The 19,835-nt window shown below is 46.3% G+C and overlaps 1 protein-coding gene across 3 annotated transcripts in view; it reads right to left on the bottom strand.

Annotated features, from left to right (window-relative positions):
- The window catches only part of ABTB3 (ankyrin repeat and BTB domain containing 3), a 389,892-nt gene that overhangs the window by 304,617 nt on the left and 65,440 nt on the right, over positions 1-19,835 (bottom strand). For 2 of the 3 annotated variants that reach the window (XM_059081993.2, XM_067010050.1), the window contains exon 1: positions 7,248-8,491. In XM_059081993.2, coding sequence (XP_058937976.1) covers positions 7,248-8,391 — 1,144 coding nt within the window. In that variant the 5' untranslated portion in view covers positions 8,392-8,491. Of the gene's footprint in view, positions 1-7,247; positions 8,492-16,110; positions 16,199-17,557; positions 17,670-19,835 lie in introns of those variants that run through there. The other variant, XM_067010051.1, reaches the window with a different exon arrangement.

Below are 19,835 nucleotides of genomic sequence, written 5' to 3'. Positions count from 1 at the left end.
TGGAGTCCATCTGGGATCCTCTCAGAGTCTCATTTGAACCAGATTTCACCACTGTGCCATAGCTGTTCAGAGCACAGGCTCTGGACCCCAAATTCCAACTCTACCCCTCAGTAGCTATGGCATCTCGGACTGGTCACTGAACCTGTCTGAGCCTCAGTTTCCTCCCCCAATAAAATGGGGATAAGAAACACCCACCTCACAAGAACAGTGTGAAGATTAAATGAGCTAACGTGTGTGAAAGGCCCCGTACAGTACCCGGCTCAGCAACTGTTAGTTTCCCCAGTGTATGAAATGCAGGGGGTGGCAGAGGGGAGAAGACAGGCACATAGTACAATTTGCCTGGAGCACCCACTCTTTTGGATTCATATTTTAACCGTGCCTGAGAGCTTCACACCAATTTGTTGTTAATCCATATAATATACCACTTCCAGAACAGGATGATAATAACAAGAATAATAAAGATAAAGAATAAGTTGTTAAGTATGTACCATGTACAAGACACTGGGGAAACCAGTTTGCACCCACCATAGTATTATTTTAATATTACTTTGATCTTCATAAACATTCCATAAGGCAGTCCAGAGCCAGACTGCTCCGGTTCAAATGTGACCCAAACACTTGCTAGCTGTGTCGCCTTAGTCAAATTCTTGAATTTACTTCCTAATTGACTTCCTAACCTGTAAAATGGGAACAATAATAATAATAGCACCTATTTCATATAGTTGTGGTGAGGATTCAAATAGTTAATATATGATGGTGGAGATGTCTAACACTCTACCAAAAATTGATGCCCCTCTAACAGTACAGAATTGTGGCTGGGAGTGGCTGCCTTGCCAGAGACCATAATTCCCAGCCTCTGATATCTAGTTGAGGCCACATGACTAAATTCTGGTGTTTGGAATGTGGAAGCAATTAATATACCCACATCCAAGACTCCCCTATAAAAATATCCCCATCCTCCACACACTGTTGCCCCCAATGAAGGAAGCTCCTGGGAGTCACGTGTTCCAGAGGGCAGACCCTCCATCAGATTCCATGGAACACAGCGCCTCCCTCCCTTACCTTCAACTGGACTCAACATGAATGAGAAAACAACTTTTATTGTGTTTAGCCACTAAGATGTTAGGGTTTATCTGATGCCACAGCTTGCATTACCCTAACTAATAAAGAAATTGACACCATAAGTGGGTTCCTTACATATGTGGCATTGGCTTAGAAGTCAGATGGTGGGTTATGATGTTTGAGGCTGGAAAACCGGAGTGCCATGTTATACAGCAATAAAAGGTTTGGTTAAACTGTCACCTGTGATAACTTAGAAGGCAGAACTCATGCCTACTGAGCCTGTAAGCACTAGAGGAAAAAGGACTGAAAAATAATGGTAAGAGAGTTTGCTGCTTGTTCCTGGCTGAGTTTAGCAAGGTATTAGGGAAAGAGAGGATCTCAGGCATGAATTAGTCTGTTTGCAAGTAAAACTGTTACGGAATAGTGGAGACACGAAGAAGACAATATTCCTAGATCCCAAACAATAAGAGTAAAGATTGAGCAGACTTCTAAGTGAAATAAATATCAGATGAAGTGTATAAGCTTCCCACCACATAAGCCTGATGGCCTCAAGGTAGCTGTCATTAAGTTGAGTGAGAAATAGAGGTATGGGGTTAAGAAAGCCAAGAAATAATCCAGGCTTGAGAATTAGGTCTAGGAAATAACTTTGACTGCTGGCACAATTGACGTCATAGATGAAAATCCTACTAAGTTGTTGTGGGAATTGTTTTGGCAGAATCTATAAGCTTGGATTTTAAAAACTTTTTACTGTTAAAGCATTAAAACAATCCTTGGGCCCCTTAAAGTTCAAGGGCAGGAACTAGGTTACACAAGGTTTAGGGCCTCAAGGAGGTCATATTCCCCAAGACCCACTTCAAGTGTGGCCAAGAGGAATAACGGACAAAGAAAATCCTGCCACAGGGCAGAGCCACGACCATGGAGGACAATGAACCAGGAAACTGCTTCCAGAGAATAGAATCAGGGCTTAAGCAAGGAACCTCACCCACTTCCAGGGCATGGTCACACAGTGTCTGCTTGGCAAGATTTCATAATTACTGAGGGCCAGCGACTTCTGTGGGTCTTCCACTGTTGCCTTTTCCTAATGGGTTATCCTCCAATATGGTATATGGGCACAGAGGGGAAGATAATGAGTCTCTTTTAGCTCATGGGTCTCTGAACCATGAGAAGCCATGTTCAATCCCATGGATAGGACAGGAATTCACCCAAAGATCTTGAACTTTAAGTTGGAAGCACAGATTGGCTAGAACATGAATATCCTCCCTTAGGGGAAGGGAAGCATGTTTTGTGTGTGAGAAGAAGGAGGCACATAGATATTTGGTGGCCAAGGGGGCCAGTGACACATCTGGCCAATGATATATGGGCATAGTGATGAAGGCTCCTTTCAGGCTTAGCCCATAACACCTTTCTTAAGATCCTCCATACTCTCCTTCTTTCTCTACCTACTGGCTGGATAAATGACCAAGGAAGGCCCTAAAGTCCACATATTGAAGATAAAGAAAGCACTCTCTCCGTCAGTCTTGGTACTTAAATGACCCTCCAGCACCCTCCCACCACACTCCTCCTGCAATCAGACTTTAGTGAGTAAGAAAGGACCTTCTGTTGTGTTAAGCTCCTAAGATTTGGGGGTTGCCTTTTACAATAGCTAATGTAACAACAACAATTATAACATATAGCACTCTTCGAACAGTGCCTGGCACATAATAAGCACTATACAAGTATAGCTATTATTATTACAAGACCCATTTTACAGACAGGGAAACTGCAAGCTATGGGTGTGTCTGGCTCCAAAGTCAATTACTATTTTATATTTACCTCTCAGTAAATGATAATCAGACCCGTTTTATAGGTAAGTTTGGTGTCAGGCTCAAGGTCACAAATAATAACAGACCCAGAATTAGAGGGCTTTCTTCTATTCAAAGGCCATTAGCCACCCCGCCCCTGACCCCAGATCTCCAGGTTGGTCTGCCATTGTTTATTTTTTTGTTATTTTTATGGTGTGTTTCAGGAAACATTCTAGTTACAAATGCCCCAGCACTGAACTGGCAAATCTGAATAGAAAACCAAATAACCCTCCACTGACCCGAATTCCAAGTTTTAATTTACATTAAGCTAGTTAATTAAAAACATGCTCTGTGATCACAGACACTGACATGGCTGGCTGCTGAGATAGCTTTTGCAGTTCTTTGTAAAAAGCTGGGTTTCTTCTGTGATGTTTTTGTCCAGCACAGCAACACTGTACCATGGAACCAGCTCCGGGGATGTGGACGGGGTGATGGGCGGGGCTGGGGGGGCAGGCAGCAAAACTGCTGAGTAAGCATTTAGTTTATGAGCAACAGAAAAGCAAAAGACCTGAACACCAACTTACCCACCAAACCAGTGCTGGTGAGGAGAGGGCTCATGTTAATTAAAGTTTATAAAGTGATTGGGGATCCCAGCAATGAAAGAGACTATTCCAAATCCCCTTATTATTATTATCACCAGCCTGAATAATCTGTTTTTCAAGGAAGAGCCATTATTATCGAGTGCCTACTATGTGACAGTTGTTTTCACATATCTGATCCGATTTAATCCTTTTAATCACCCTATGTGGTAGGTTTGGGTTTTCTTCCTTTTTCATGTCTTTTTTTGTTTTGTAATCCTTACTGTGCAGATGAGAAAAACAAATTCAGCAAAATTAAGTCACTTGCTAGAAAGTGGCAGAGCCAAAATTTGAGGCTAGATCTTTCTAAGTGTAAAGCCCTTCTCCCTTTCATCACACCACACTGCCTCTTGCAGTCTTCCCTTCAAATTCTTTCTGCATTTAAAACAAAATTTCATCCAAGGATGCCTATGGCTTTTTTATGTTTCCTTTTTTTACTGAAGTGTAATTTGCAGTACAGCGAAACACACATATGTTAAATTTACAATGCAATGCATTTTGACTAATGCAAGTACCCCTGAACCCACACCCCTATAGATAGAAGGGACACTGCTATCACCCCATGAGTCCCATGTGATCCGTTTCCTGATTCCTCAGGCAGTAGCAGCAGCAAATTAGAAAGGCGGACAGGTGCAGAGATGGCAGTAAGAATGGGCAACCAAGGTAAAAAGACTTGAAAGGATGGTTCAAGGAACTCAGAATTCAATAGTTTCTTTCAGGATATCATTGTACAATATTATACAATAGATTGCTCAACTCAACAGGCATCTAATAAGCTCCAACTGTGTACCAGGCCCTCTCAGACTTGACAGAGGATATAAAAACATGAAATCCAGGACTGCCCAGTTCAGTTTAATAGGAACATATGGTGTGTTAGAACAGAAGGACTGTCAGGCTATCAAGGGCCTCGGTTCAACTGCGTAGGTAATGAAGGGCAGGGCGGATGGCCTGAAGGCAGGGAACTCATCTGTCACTAAAGAGCAAAACAGTTAAGTTGCCTGTGCCTCAGTTTCCTCCTCTGTATCATGGGGATAATAGCAGTACTTTTTCAAGGGAATGTTGAAGAGTAAATGGGTCAATATATAGAGTAGTGTTGGATGCATGTTAGCCGTTATTAGCTTGTACCTCAGTACTTGTGCAGCCCTTAGATTTAGTAGCTGCTCAATAAATATTGATGAACAAATGAATTCACGAATGAATAAGTGAGGCTACTGAGTTAAAGGGGGAAAAAGATTATGTAAGGCATGGGCTCCTTAATAAAGCTTGCATATCAGAAAGAATGTCATGCAAAGTAGTTGAAGAAAAAGGTTTGATGTTTAATGTATGTTTCAGATACCTAAGAAATTAACTGTTCATTTCTTACTGCTTCCTGCCATTTTTAACAAGCCCAAGGAAAAGAGATGAAGAGATCACAATGAAATTACAGTATATCCCATACTAAGAGATGTTGAAGGGGCCCTGAAACCTAGGAGTTAAGCTCTGTGGTGTGGGAAATGCTATGATGGCAGCAAACCCTAACCACCACACATTCACCCTGCCCCAAACCAGCTCTGCGGTCTTCTCCTTCCTCAAATTATACTTATTCCAAAAAGGATAAACATAAAATCTGTCTTTAAAAGATGTTAAAGATCATAAAAGTAAAACCAATTTCAAAAAATGCAGAGGCTACTAACAAAAACAGACAGAGCTACAAGAGGACCTGGGGGTGCATTACAGATCTAGGCCCTTATTTTATAGATGAGGAGACTTGAGACCCAGAGAAGGAAAGTGAGTTATGACCCACAATCATAACTTCAAGAGAATGGCCAAGGTGGAGCAGGGCACCCAGCATCCCAAACTGGAGCCCAAAGGGGAATGCTCCTTCTTCCCAAAGGACACACAGGAGTGGGAGGAGATTCCAGCAGGTAAGGGTCTGGGGGGCCAGTAGATTGTAATGGGGGGATAAGAACAGGGGTGGTGGGCACATGCGGAGGGAAGAAAATTACGCCTCTCTGCACTTTTTACTGGGGTAGGTCTTCAAACAAAGAACTGTCCAGTCCAAAGCTCCTGGGTTTTGCAGGTGAATCCTCCTCCTCCAGAAGAAGAAGCACACACAAAGACCAACGCCTTCTCCCAGGTGTTTCCATCTCATCAGGAGTTCACGGGTGGAGGTGGGGCAGGCACGGGGAGCCTCACAGGTACCCTCCCTTTAGAGGTTTAGCCCTCTACTGGCAGCAGAGGGGGAAGGGCTCTGGCAAAGAGGTCGGAGGAGTCTTGGCGATCAACGCGGAAGTCGCCATCCTGCCCCCACCACACAAGCGCGCGCGCGCACACACACACACGCTTTGCTTCTTCCTTCCCCTCCCCCAACGATGACCAAAGCCAGGTGAGGGGATTGACAACTGGAGGTTCTGTTTCCGAAGGGCTTCTGCGGGAGCTGCTTGCTTCCGCGCACACTCACAGGCACAGTTACATACACACGCACGGACGCGCGCACACAGACTCTCACAAATACGCACACACGCCTATGCACACACTTGGCACCCCCAAGAGGCCGCGCCCGCTGCATCTCTGCTGCAGCCCCGGGGAAACGACAGGCAGCAACATGAATGAAATCTGCCCAGAAAGACTGCATTTCAGCTCCAACCACGCAACCTCCAGCCAAACCGCCGAATATGTAACAAAGTTTTATTTCGCTTTTGGAGTCTCCAGTTACGCTTCTACCATTTCCTGTGGAAAACTGAAGCTTTGAAGTGTCTAGCTCCGGCTTTCGCAGACAGGCAGGACCGCCAGCTGGAGCTCTCCAAAACAAGCGCCCCGGGCCCCACCCCTCCGCCACCAGAACTGCAGGTTCAAACCCACGCAGCTCCGGCCTTCAAAACAGGGGGTGCGGGAAGGAATGACAGAACCTGCTAGAAAAGACCTCTTAAACTGACAGTCCCTTCGGAACCCCGCCCCACTCCCATCCTGACCGGGTCCCTTGTGGCGCTCCTTAAGCCAAGTGGTGACGGCTGCACCTTCCAGCCAACCGACAGCGGCAAGAGGTCGGAATCGGGGGGGGGGGGGGGTCCTGCCCATTGCGCAGCGGCCACCAGCTGTGAGCTCTGGCCCTCAAAAACTGCCCCGGAAAAAACTCGGGACCTATAAGCCTTCCCGCTCCACCCTCTCACCACACACACCTCTCCCCGACTGTTTCTAGGCCGAGCGAGCTCTCAAACATTCTGCCTTTACGGTCACGGGGCCCTGCCTTCCTGCGCGCACCGACGGTGTCCCCGAGGGCACGGGGAAGTATGCTAACTGGGTGGCGAGGGCGGAATGCGCCTCCTCCCGAGTTCCAGGGAGCCAAACTCCTGCGCCCGGGTATTTGGCATCTTCAAGGTCAAAAATAAATTTAAATAAATAAAATGTTTAAAATGAAAAAACAACAACAACGAAACACAGGGCTCTGGCAGAAATATGTACTTGGCGCAAATGATCGCACACCTGTGCCTCCAAAGTGGTGCTGGGTTCTTCCCACCGCCTGCCTCAGGTAGCCGCTGCCCCGCCCCGAATGCGGGGCGGAACCGCGCCCTCTCGGACTTGGGACCCTACCAGCGCGTAAAGTACGCGGATCCCGAGAGCAGGAGGGACCAGTGGTGTTTCTAGCCGCCTCCAGCTCGGCGGTTCCCTCGGAGGCTTAAGACAGCAGCGGGCAGCCGGAAGGACGCGGGAGGGGGCCGGGAGGCAAACTTACGACGGGACTTGGCCGGGTTGGGTGGGAGGGGGCAGCACCCGCGCAGCCACTTACCGCTGGCGTTCTTCCCACAGATGAGGTGCTGGTAGGGCTGCAGCAGCCCCCAGATCTCGGAGTCGTTGTTGACCGTGTGCTCCAGAGTCTCCACGGTGAACTTGGGCGCCTCGTGGAGCGCGTGGTGGTGGTGATGGTGGTGGTTGGCGGCGGCTACCGGTGGGGCTGCGGCGGCGGCGGCGGCAGCGGCGGCCGGCGGGGCGCAACAGCTGCTGCCCCCGCTGGCGCTGCTGGCTGCGCTGCAGGCGCCGCCGCTAGCCGCTCCCCCTCCTGGCGCCTCCCGCTCCTTATCCGCCACGGGGGCTGCTCCGGGGCCCGAGCCCTGACCCGGGCCGGAGCTGGAGCCCGGGCCCGGGCCGCTGCAGCTCCTGGGCAGCCCGGAGGCCACGACCCGCGCGTAGATGTCCCGGAAAAGGCTCTCCATGCAGGCCGTCAGGTAGATGGCTGCGTGCTCGTGGATGCGCAGCGCCACGCGGCTATCCACCATCCAGCGGTACACGCGGCCCACAGAGAAGGTGAGGCCGCAGCGCGCCGATTTGCCGCGGCCCAGGCGGTCGCCACCGGCACTGCTCATGTTATAGAGGGACAGCGCGGCCAGCGCGGCCGCCGTGCAGTGCGCCGATAGGCCCCAGGACAGCACGATCTCCATGGCGCTCTGGATCTCGTACTTGGTGCACTTAGCGAAGCGCAGGCTCAGGCGCTGCGCCTCTTTGGCGATGCGTACCAGCGCCCGGCTCACCAGCGTCGACAGCTTGGCCAGCGCGTCTTTGGGTAGGCCGCCGGGGGCCACCGAGCCTGCCCGGGGATCCCGCGAGCGCAGTAGCAGCGTCTCCAGCTCCTGGAGGGTCCAGGGGACCTCGTCGAGGTCCGGCAGCAGCCGCGAGCAATGCTGGCCGGCGCAGTCCAGCCCCTCGGAGTCTTCCACCAGGGCAGTGTTGACAGTGTCAAAGCTGTTGTGCCGGCTGTGCATGGAGTCAGCTAGAGGCGGCCAGCAGCTCCCGCCATACGGGGACGCCGGGTGCGAGTCGGAACAGCACAGGGACAAGTTGGAGGAGCGCACCGAGTCCGCCGCGCCACCATAACCCGAGTCCAGCGTCAGATCCTCCAGCGTCCGAACCACGGGCTTCTTACCTCTCCTGGCCATCGCTGCGCCACTTCATGCTGCGGCCGCCGGGGAGCCGAGGGGAAGCAGCAGTGAGGAAAAGCGGGCGCCCGGGCGCGGGAAGAACCGAGTCCGCGCCGCCTCGGCTCACTTTTCCACCAGCCGCTACTACCTACTGTTACTACTTTCGGATGCCTCCCCGAGCTGTCGCCGCTGCAATACGCAGGGCAGAGCAGAGAGTCATCTTCCAGAGCCCGGGCCGGAGCTGGGACACGCTGAGGAGCGAGCCAGGCCGGGGGAGAAGCTCACGCCGGACTCTTCTCTTTCTTCCAAAATAAAATAAAACTGTCTGACCCCCTCCCCACCGGGCCGGGCTGGGCGCACAAACCACTGGGAGCCGGCCTCGGTGTTCGTAGGACGGAAATCGACCCAGATGTCCGCTGCAGCACCTCTGCCGGCAGCTGGTTCTCGGCTGTCGGCTCCCCGGCTCCCGGTTCCCGGCCGGGGGTTCGCTCAGCGCTCGCCCGCCCGGCACTGAAGCGCAGCAGCGACCGCGACAGCTGCAAACCCTACAAAATCCCGCAAGCCGCGGGCGGCCCAACGGGGCGGGCGTATGTAAAGCAGGGCCGGCGGAGAGCCAATGGGATTGGAGGATGCTAATTACCTCTTTTTAAAATTCCTCAGCTCCACGCAGCCCCGCCCCTCATACACGCCCCCGGCCCGTGACCGAGGCTCCATGAAGTGGGGAGCCAGGGCCTGAGAATTGGGGGACTTGTGGGAGCGTAGAGACGCAGATGCCCCCCCACCCCTCTGCTGCTGTCCCTGTCCTTGAGCCTTCGGCTTTGATACCAGAACAGGAGAATGGTAGGTTGGGCATGTGACCCACCCACCCACCCACCGAGTTGTGCTCCCCCCAGCGGTTCACAAAGTGTCTGCCTGGGGTCGCTTTGTGCCCCTGCGTTTCGGATTTCACTTTCCTTTTTCTTTCTCTAGTACACAAAGCATGTTTTTTCTCCCTCTCCAGCCTCCCCCACCTTCGGGTCCCCAAAACAATTAATGAGGTCCTCTTTCAGCCCCAGTTTGCCCCAGAGCGGAGGGAAATAAGACACCAGGCAAAGCAGAGGGATCAGGGAAGTGGACATCACTGGAAGGCTGAGTCTCCGGACGTCAGCCGTCTGCCACCAACACTCATTAACTACATTCGTTCAGCAGCAAGGAGGACGCTGAGCCCATCCTTCAAATGCCTGGGGGTACACTGCAGGGAAGGCTTATGTCCCACTTTGACGTTCTGGTGGGTAATGGTCCAGAGAGCTCAGCTTTAAAAAGGATAAATTTGTACAGAGGAGAGTTTTCGTTTTTGAATAAAGAATGGTATATATGCATGATTTAGTTGCATTTATGTCCAGTGGCATTGTCTTATTTATTTGTCCCCATCCACCAGGGCAGAAACCATATCTTATTCACCTGGGGGATCACCAGCTCCCACTGTCTCTACCTGTAGGGGACTCTCCTCTGAGTTTCCAGCTTAGAAGTGCCATCCTACAAGAAGGTAGCCCATATCCTTCATGTTAAAAAACAAAATTCAACTGAGTACATTTTAAAGCTCTTATTGGCTTTATTCAACAATTCACGAATCTGGCAGTATCCACTCTAGCAGATAGAGAGGAGCTGTACAAAATGAAAGACTTTCATAGACACAATGGAGAAGGAACAAGGAATTTATACTAGGTGAAAAAGCAGGTTGCTTATTGCAAGGTTACTTTCCTCTAGGAGATGGCAGAGGTCTATAAGGCAGATTACCTAATTACTGCTGATCAGGTGATTCCTGATTGACTACTTTAAGATTCCATTTCTGGGAGAGCCAAAACTGTAATTAAGTGTCTCAGTTTGGTGAAGTGGAGCTTAGCATAAGTGACTCCATTTGGGGCCTGGTATCTTGTTAACACTTAATACTGTCCTGGGTGTTTCAACTGCCTCCCCCACTTCTGAGTCTGTTGATTTCTGGCCCCTTGTAACACTAGGTTACTACAGTCCGGTTACTTGTTAGATTCCACACTGAACTAGGGGTTCCCCATGCATAGGCCTGACACAGAGTAGTCAGTCAGTAAATATCTGTTGTAAATGGGTGAAGGAAGGAAGAACGGACATGCTTTTGAACTGTTGGTTTGATGTTCAACAATGGATTTTGCCAGATAACCCAGTAGACTGATGTTTCTCATCTCTGTCAGCCCAAATCCACCATCACCCATCCCTTTACCCCAGTATATGCTACCATCACCCTGTAGCTATCATCCTAATGCATATGCTCATTACCCCTCTCTATTGACTATTATAATATTCTACCAACTGGCCTCTTCTCCTGCCTCTTCCTTCTCCAAACCATCCAGCCCAAGAATCTTCCAAAAACCCAATTCTCATCTTGTCGCTTCCCTCTTGAAAAAAATTCAAAGGTTCCCATTTGCCTTCCACATAAAGTTTATACTGATTAGTGGCCTTCAGGGATCTCCACACTTTGTTCCCAGACTTTTTCCATAACATTCCAAACCTTTTAAAAGGGATTGTGATGATTAATTTTATGTGTCAACTTGAATGGGCCACAGGTGCCCAGATTAAACATAGTTTCTGGGCATGTCTGTAAGGGCGTTTCCAGGTGGGATTAGCATTTGAATCAATGGTCTCAGTAAATTGCCCTCCCCAATGTGGTTGAGCATCTTCCAATCTGCCCAGGGACTGAATAAAACAAAAGGTGGAGGAGGGAAGAATTCATCACTCCCCACCCCCCATCACTGACTGAACTGGGACATCTCATCTTCTCCAGCCCTCAGACTGGAATTTACATCACCTGCTCCCCTGGTTCTCAGGTCTTTGGACTTGGACTGAATTATACCAGCAGTTTTCCTGGGCCTCCAGCTTGCAGACATCAGATCGTGAGACTTCTCATTCTCCATAATTACATGAACCAATTCCTCATAATAAATCTTTTTCTATATGTATTTTTCATATACCATCGAATACAAGGATACACAGTCTTTAATGATCTGAACCCTGCTTCCCCCTCTAGGCTCTCCGTCATCACCCTAGCCTCCTGAACACATATTCACAGTCACATAAACACACAGATGCACTCCCACACCCACACAGATACCTGCACACACATGAACACACAGACACACACACACACACGCCTATATTCTAGCCATACTGAAATCACTTGCTGGTTTTCCAAGTTAACATGTTGTCCCTTGCATCCGATAAGTCTTTGCAGATGTTCTTTCCTTTGCTCACTTTGCTCAAAGACCTTGTCTTCCTCTTCTGAACCTGGCAAACCTCACCCTCTAAGATTCAGCTCCAAGATTACCACCACAGTGAAGTGTTTCCTGATGTTGCCTCCTGTCCACCCAGCCCAGACCTGGGAGGGTGTCTCCATCTCTGTTGTTTAGGATTTGTTCCCAGAGCCTTTTGTCTTCTCTGTGTGTTTCCCTGGTGATCTCGTCCACTTGTATGCCTTCAGTTCCCACCCATGTGCCAATGATGCTTGAGTGATGACCTCTCAGAGTGTAAGCAGCAAGAGAACCCAAGAAAAGCTCATGCACAGGGAAGAAAAGAGACTGAAAGCAATGGGCTTAACATTGATTTATATTTTTGATGGCACCAGGTCAACTTGGGTTCCATTACTGCCTCTGCCAGTTTTCCAATCATGTATCATTCAATCTCTTTTTTTTTTTTTGCGTTTTTTTTTTCTTTTTTTTTGCGGTACGCGGGCCTCTCACTGTTGTGGCCTCTCCCGCTGCGGAGCACAGGCTCCAGACGCGCAGGCTCAGCAGCCATGGCTCACGGGCCCAGCCGCTCCACAGCATGCGGGATCCTCCCGGACCGGGGCACGAACCCACGTCCCCCGCACTGGCAGGCGGACTCTCAATCACTGCGCCACCAGGGAAGCCCTCAATCTCTTTTATACTCTCTTCCTTTGCCTTTGAAATGCACAGATAATCACACCCATCTTTTTGGGTTGCTGGGGGGTTAAATGAGATTTTTCCGTATATAGGATTTAGCACAGTGTTCCACACATGATAATAACCCTATACATGTCTGTTATTATCTTATACATTTTCCTATTTTCTGTAATAAACACATTTCTTATAGAGTCAGAAAAAAAATGACAAATGTTATATATAAAATCCAAATGATCCTTCAGGGCTGGGCTGAAATGCCACCTTGTCTAGGAGCCTTTGCCATATCTTAGTAGACATGCTGTTGCCTGTTATGCTACAGATGTGCAGATGGCTCCTCTCCCCTTTCAGAAGTCACACTCCTTGAAAGCCGGGCCTTGCCCCCAACACAGTTCCAGTACTAATGAGCATGTCCCTTAGTTAGTCTTATGGATAAACCAAAGCATATGTCTGTTTAGTTTACTGAAATAGATCATTAATGATAATGCTAAATGACTGAGGGCGAGTGAGCCCAAGCACTGAGAATAATAAACACACCAACCACGTGTTCAATATTAGCCCCGTACTATGAGAAAATTTGGCATCTTCAAAAAAGTCTGAAGAAAATTCAAATCATCCCAAATTCCATCTTACAGAGATGAACATTAATGACTTGTGTTTCCTTCATGTCTTTCTAATTTTTTCCCGTCTTTTTCTTCTAACATATATATTTTAACAGAGTTGGAATTATTCTGTAAATCATTTTGCATTTTGACTTTTTCCTTAAGAAGTTTTCTCAAACTTGATACTATAATCATTTCCCCATGCTAGTAAATATTCATCCAAAACATTCTTTTTTGTGACTATGAAATATTCCAACATATGTTTATACCTTAACTGGTGGGTTGATTCCCTATTTGGTTGTTAACTGCTATAAGTAATGCTGGGATGAACCTCTTTGTACATAAATAACTCTCTTCCTCAAAACTAGAAGTTTTATCTATGTTATCCTTGGAGAAATGCAGATCAACAATAAACATATACTAAAGATTTTTTGAAAACAGAAATAAATTACTGGGGTTATTTTGCCTATCAGATTAGCAAAGATTTATAAAGTCAGGCGTGATGAATATGTGTCACGATGGGACAGAAATTGGGGCAATCTTTTGGGAGGGCAGTTTGTCAATATGTATCAAAATGTCAGTGTGCACTCCTTGTGACTTCCCAGAAGTCATATCTTCTGATATTGTCCAAGGTGATCCTTTTAAATTTTTCAAAAGTATACAGAATGTTCTTTGTAATGCTGCTTTAACACAGGACTTTGGGAAACAACCTAGATGCCTTTCAATAAGGCCTGATGAACTGAATTATATTAATTCATACAAGGAAATATTTAGCAGTTGCAGAGAATAATGATGGTGATCTTTATTTCCACAGTGTATTGGTGAGTGAAGTTTTTGAAAATAGGTTTTGGAATTGCACATATAATATGATCCCATTTATGTAAAATACTTTATGTAGAGCTAAATATGTATATAAATATGTAAACTTGCCTGAAAGGGTGGAAATAATAGCTATAACTAGTTTGCTGGGTTTCTGGTGATTTTTTTTTAAAAGGAGTTTTATTGATTCTAGTTCTATCCCTGATGTTTTCTTCTTTTTCTTTTGTTTTCTTATGATCTTTTTTTTAACTTTCTCTTCATACTTCTGAACTTTTTACAATAAATAGGGATCATTTTTACCAGAGTCAGAAAGCTATTTTCCAAAGAAAATTAAATAATTTTCTGCTCATTATTCTGAAGCCTACCTGTCATTCAAAGTATTAATATAATCTTTCATCCTTCAGCATTCTAGAAACCAAGCAGCAAGCATAGCAACCAACCCAACAACCATAATGTGAGCCAGCCTCATTCAGCTAGGGTCACACGTGTTGAGAGCTTTGTCACGTGCTTTCTATGCATCTACTGTGCAGGAGCAAACAAGTCCGCTTGGGTTTGAAGCCTGGCTTCACTAATTTCTAGCTCTGTAATCCTGAGCAAGTTTCTTAGCCTCTCTGTGCCTCTCCATGCCTCTGTTCTTCATTTTTACCTGGGGATAATAACAATACCTTGACCAGTTGGCTGTGGGACTAAATGAGATCATTAGAACAGTGTCTGGCCAGCACTGTAAATGCTCAACTAGGGTTGGTTACTTCTATTATCGGTCAGGCACAGTGCTGGTTGTTGGGGGCAATGGGGACTCAGCTTTCCTTCTGGGTCCTGCCCTTGTTGAGCTTTTAGTTGAAAGACAGATGTTAATAAGAGCTGCAAGTGCAATGAGTTTCAGGAAAGAGGAAGTTCAAGAATTACACACACAAATTAACAGATTGTGTATGTTTCACTGCACCATTTCTGAGCAAGCCCCTGGCAAATACCAGCTGTTCCCTGGATGTATAGTCAGTGTGTGTAAAGCTCTGCAATGAGCCCTTTGTCATGTGAGTGTCTTTGTGAGTGGAAGACTCTGTCACTAGGTAGAAGACTACTGACGAGTCCAACCCAATTTCAATCTGCTCTGCATCAGAAAGGGACGTATGTGCCTACTTCTTCTGAACTTTTTCCTGAAAGAATTGCAGAGTCAACATAATGGCTTGCTCATTTGCAGAGCAGATAGGTCACACAACTCAAGGAGCTATTAAGAGGTAACTTTTAAGCAAGGGGTATAGTTGCACCTCTTAATACAAGGCAGCTCTGAGAGCAGATCCCAGTGCAAGCATGGCCCTCACGGCAGTGAGTCTTCATGTATTAGGGTCATGCATCCTTTGATAAACGGGTAGAGCTGCATGTGTGTGCATAAACATTATTTGTATTAAACTGGTATACAATATCTGGGGTTCACTGACCCCCAAGATTCCACCTGTAATTGTCCTAATTGTCAATTAATATGATAATGATTATAAACTCTAACCCTTATTGAGAATGTACTTTGTGCCAGACAACTGTTCTACGCACCGTTCATGTACCTTCCCCACAGAATCCCCACTTTATAGATGAGAAAGTTGAGGTGCAAAGAAGCTGAGCAACTTACCCAAAGTCAAAGAGCTACAAAATGTGGACGTAGAATTTTAACCCAGACATTCCAACTCCATTCCACTTCCTGAATCAGTACCACGGGGCTGTGATAGGGGACATTTTGTATGCCAAGGGAGTCCTGAGGAGGGGACCCTAACCCACAGTGGGTGAGTCAGAGATGGCTTTCTGGAAGAAGTGACACAGATGGTCAGACTTTAAGGATGAGTAGGAACTTACCCAGTATGGGAAATATTCCCCCAAAGCAGAAATGGCACATACAAGGGTCCCAGGGCCAAAGAGAACTCAGTCGTTTGGAGGAACTGGCAGAAGGTCAGTGTTGCTGAGCTCAGAGGTAGAAAAAGGGATTTGTAAAATGAAACAGAGAAGGAAGGCACAGGCCAGCGTAAAGGCCCAGAGGGTATTTTACAGAGTTTGGACTTAATCCTGAACTAATCAATTTCAGACCACGGTTGGCCAATATGCCCTGCCTCCCTGAAATCCCAAAATCAGTAGACCTACAAGATTAACTACGAGAAAGAAGGCAGGGCCACAATCATTCAGAACCAATTTGCCTTACGCCCATCAGAGCCCAGGGATTTTAGGTAAAGCTGTAAATGGCCTTACCCAAGCCAAAGGTTTTCCCTTTTCTCAGCTCGATAAACCTCTCGCCCTTCTTCCTTAGGAGCCAGGTGACACTGTAGGGTCCTGTGTGCAAAGCCCAGTGGCAGCCCTGTCTGTGATGGCTCTTGACTTTCAGCTGCAAAACTGGGAAATATGATGCTTACCTCAAACTGTTAGAGTTAGGAGAGTTCATTAACATAAGGTACGTAACGTGCCTGGCTTGTCTGTTTGAGAGCAACTGGTCACTCATCACTGAGAAGAGGAAAAGAAAATACACAAACAATCCTGTATCAGTCAGGATATACTAGGTTATGCTTCAATAACAAACAGTCCCCAAATCTCAGCAGGCTAAACCAGCAAAGGTTTCTTTCTTGCTCAGGCTCCAATGTGCAATGTGGGTCGATAGGGTTGGCTACACTACTTATAGTGTTCACTTAGGGACCCAGGCTGCTGGAAGCACCATCTCAACACATGCTTCCAAAATTGATGAGGCAGGAAAAGGGGTAAGGACATAAGAGTAACACTCTTGACTTTCAAAGTTTTCACCTGGAAGTTACACACACATCACTTCCGCTCATGTTTCATTGACTAACACCGTTCATATGACTGCATCTAATTGCAAAGGAACTTGAAAGCATAATCTCACATGTACCCAGAAAGGAAACTGGAATATTTGTGAACAATCATAATGGCTACCACAAATGCAGCTTTTGCTCTACTAGAAGTATTACTCCATAGGAGGACAGTTTAATTGACAGACTCTGGAGGAGATGCTGATCTTTCCAAGTTCATTATTTGCAAGCAATCTGGTCTGTTAAAATCTGAGAATGTTGGTGACAAGCCCTTAGAGAGCAGTAAGAAAATAGGAAATTGCTTCTCGAGTTTCTGGACCCTCTGATGTCAGTGTTAAATGAGATGGCAAATGAAAACTGCTCCAGAACACTTTCTACCACCCAACCCACTGGGCTCTCAAGGCTTAGCCAAAACTTGACTTCCCTAGGCAGGCCTTAGCTGACCACCAGTACCCCTAGGCTAGGTCAAGTTCCCCTATTATCAGCTCTATTATAGCACATTTACTTCTCCTTCAGAGCATGTGCCCTAATTTTAATTATATATTCACCTTACTATGTGTTTAATGTCTTTTACCGCAACTAGACGATATGATCCAAGAGGGTGTGGACCTATTTGTCTTGCTCACTTCTGTAAACCACATCACCTATTACATAGTGGGTACTCAAGAAATGCTTATTGGATTGGATGGATAGATGTCTTAGCACAGAATCTGCCCCCCAAATGATATTACTGTTATTTTTATTTCCTACCTGAAAGTCTCCATCTCCTAACCAGATTATCTGATGGGGGATCTCCAGGCAGTGACTCTAGAAAAAATGAGCCAGCCCCTTCTCCCCAGTGGCTTATTGGTGCATTAAAGTCCTCTACTAAAATGTAAATTCCCCAAGGAAAGATCACTGCTATATCCCCAGCACCTAGGAAAGTGCCTAGTACTTGCTAGGCACTCAATCCATGTTTGTTGATTGGATGAATCAATGAGTGGGTGGAAACTACACCATAATCCAAGCTAAGCACCTGGAAGAAGGAATTAAAACTCACTTCTTTCGTGTCTTCTCTTTTCAGATCCCACACAAGTGAGCCAATGACGATTACTGCTGGGATCCAAGGCCAAGTATCAATCAAATATTTCTTGAGTAATTCTATCTTCCTCCTTGTATAATTAAAAAAATGGAGAGATACAGTGCCTGTCCATTAGGAAATTCTGCTCTGGGAGGGGAGTCTAGCCAAGAAACAGAAATACTCTAGGTGTTTCAATCTGAGGGAATCTAATACAAGGAATCAGTTCCAGAGAGGATGGGAGAGCTGAGGAGCTAAATGGGACAGGAACGAGACAAGGAGGAAAGTAGCATCAGCAAGGAGCCTCTGCCAGTGGTGATCAAGCAGGAGAGGTAGCTCCATGTTGGGATGGGCTGCCCAGCAGGATCTGGCCTCATGGATGAGACACAGCTGCTGCCAGGAACAGGACCTGTACCAGACAGAGAGGAACAGAAAAGCCCTGGGCTCACCCCTCCTCCTGCCCCACATCTTCTGCCAGTGCCTCCCACTGGGCAAACCCACCAAGAAGTTGGAGGGTGAGGGAGTCTGGGAAAGGTAGCTCCTGTGATACAAACTAGATGGATATGAGCACAAACAAAGGACCAACTCAGGAAGATAAGATGATATTTCAAGACATGTATCTATTATGGCATGTCCCTGAGTAATACTGCAGACTTTCAGAGGAGCAAGCTTCGATTCTGTCCCCTCTTCATTCCCACTGTTCTTATTCTGGTAGAATTGTTCATCACCTCCTATTGGGACAGTTCCCAAAAGCCCCTCACTTGGTCTCCTCAGTGACAGTCTCATTTTCCCATCCAGAACTCTGCTGCCTGGGTCATTTTTCATAAGCAGTTCCCCTCACCATCAGAAAGGAGGAGTGCTGGTCCCTGTCCAATCTTATAAGTTGCCTTCTTCCCTGGTGAACTGCCCCTACACTCCCTACAAACTAATTATGGTTTTCTTAAATACAGTGTCTTTACTCATGCTGTTCTCCCTATTGTACTCCTATGGATCCTTCAAAGCCCGTCGTCTCAAATGGTACCACTGTAGTAAGTACTACACTCCTCCTGTCCTCCTGCCCTATAGAACTAGCCTCTCCCTTTGCTTTTGCTTCTTTAAGACATTGACTATGTATCTCCATTACAGCCCTTATCAATAATTATTAGCCATAATCAATATCACGGTCAGAAGCCACAGCAGCCTCCTGCTCTTTGTGCAATAACGTGGTAGTTAAGAGTGTGGACTTGAGCAAAATAAGCCAGACACCGAAAGACAAATACTGCACAATATCACTTATATGTGGAATCTAAACAATACAACAAACTAGTGAATAAAACAGAAAAGAAGCAGACTCACAGATATAGAAAACAAACTAGTGGTTACCAGTGGGCAAAGGGAAGGGGGGAGGGGCAAGATAGGGGTGGAGGAACAAAAGCGTTGTTATAGGATTATAAGAAATCATGTGTGTGAAACTTTTGAAAATTCTAAAGCACTATAGAATTAAAAGAATCGTTCATTCATTTTTTAAAAAAAAGAGTGTGAACTTGCAGTCATCAAGACCCATGTTTGAGTACAAGTGGCTGGCCGTTTGATTTTAGTAAATTTTTATTTTTTATTTTTATTTTTATTGGCCATGCAGCACAGCTTGCAGGATCTTAGTTCCCCAACCAGGGATTGAACCCAGGCCACAGCAGTGAAAGCACCAAGTCCTAACCCCTGGACCGCCAGGGAATCCTCATTAGTAAGATTTTAATCTCTGAATTTCTATCTGTTAATCTTTTACGTAGGGAAAATCATAATGTCTCAGAACTTCATAGGGTTTTAACTACGTGAGACAATGCACACTTAACACAGTGTCTGGCATGTGGGAAGCTCCAATAAATACCAGCTAATCCTAATCTTTCAACAAAAAAAATGAGATCATATTGCATATACTGATTTGTAAACTACTTTTTTCCCTAAAATATATTATTTCTTCTTGTCCTTAAATGTTTTCTTACATTTTTCCAACTTTTTATTTTGAAAAATTTCAAACAGACAGAAATGTTGATAGATAAAATAAACATCCTATCTACCCTTCACCCAGATTCACCATTGTTTTCTCTCTGTGAGATATTTATGGATATATATATGGTGTGTGTGTGTGTGTGTGTGTATGGTGTGTTATGTTCTTTTTTTCCTGAACCATTTGAAAGTAAGCTGTAAACATCATGGCACTTTAGCATGTATCCTACATTTTCCTACAAAGAGCTGTAGGACCATTATCACACTCAAGAAATGG

Source organism: Kogia breviceps, chromosome 12 (genome assembly GCF_026419965.1).
Source record: "Kogia breviceps isolate mKogBre1 chromosome 12, mKogBre1 haplotype 1, whole genome shotgun sequence".
Classification (NCBI taxonomy): Eukaryota; Metazoa; Chordata; class Mammalia; order Artiodactyla; family Physeteridae; genus Kogia; species Kogia breviceps.
Note: the sequence above shows the minus strand (reverse complement) of the source record. Positions and strands in the feature narration are given on the sequence as shown.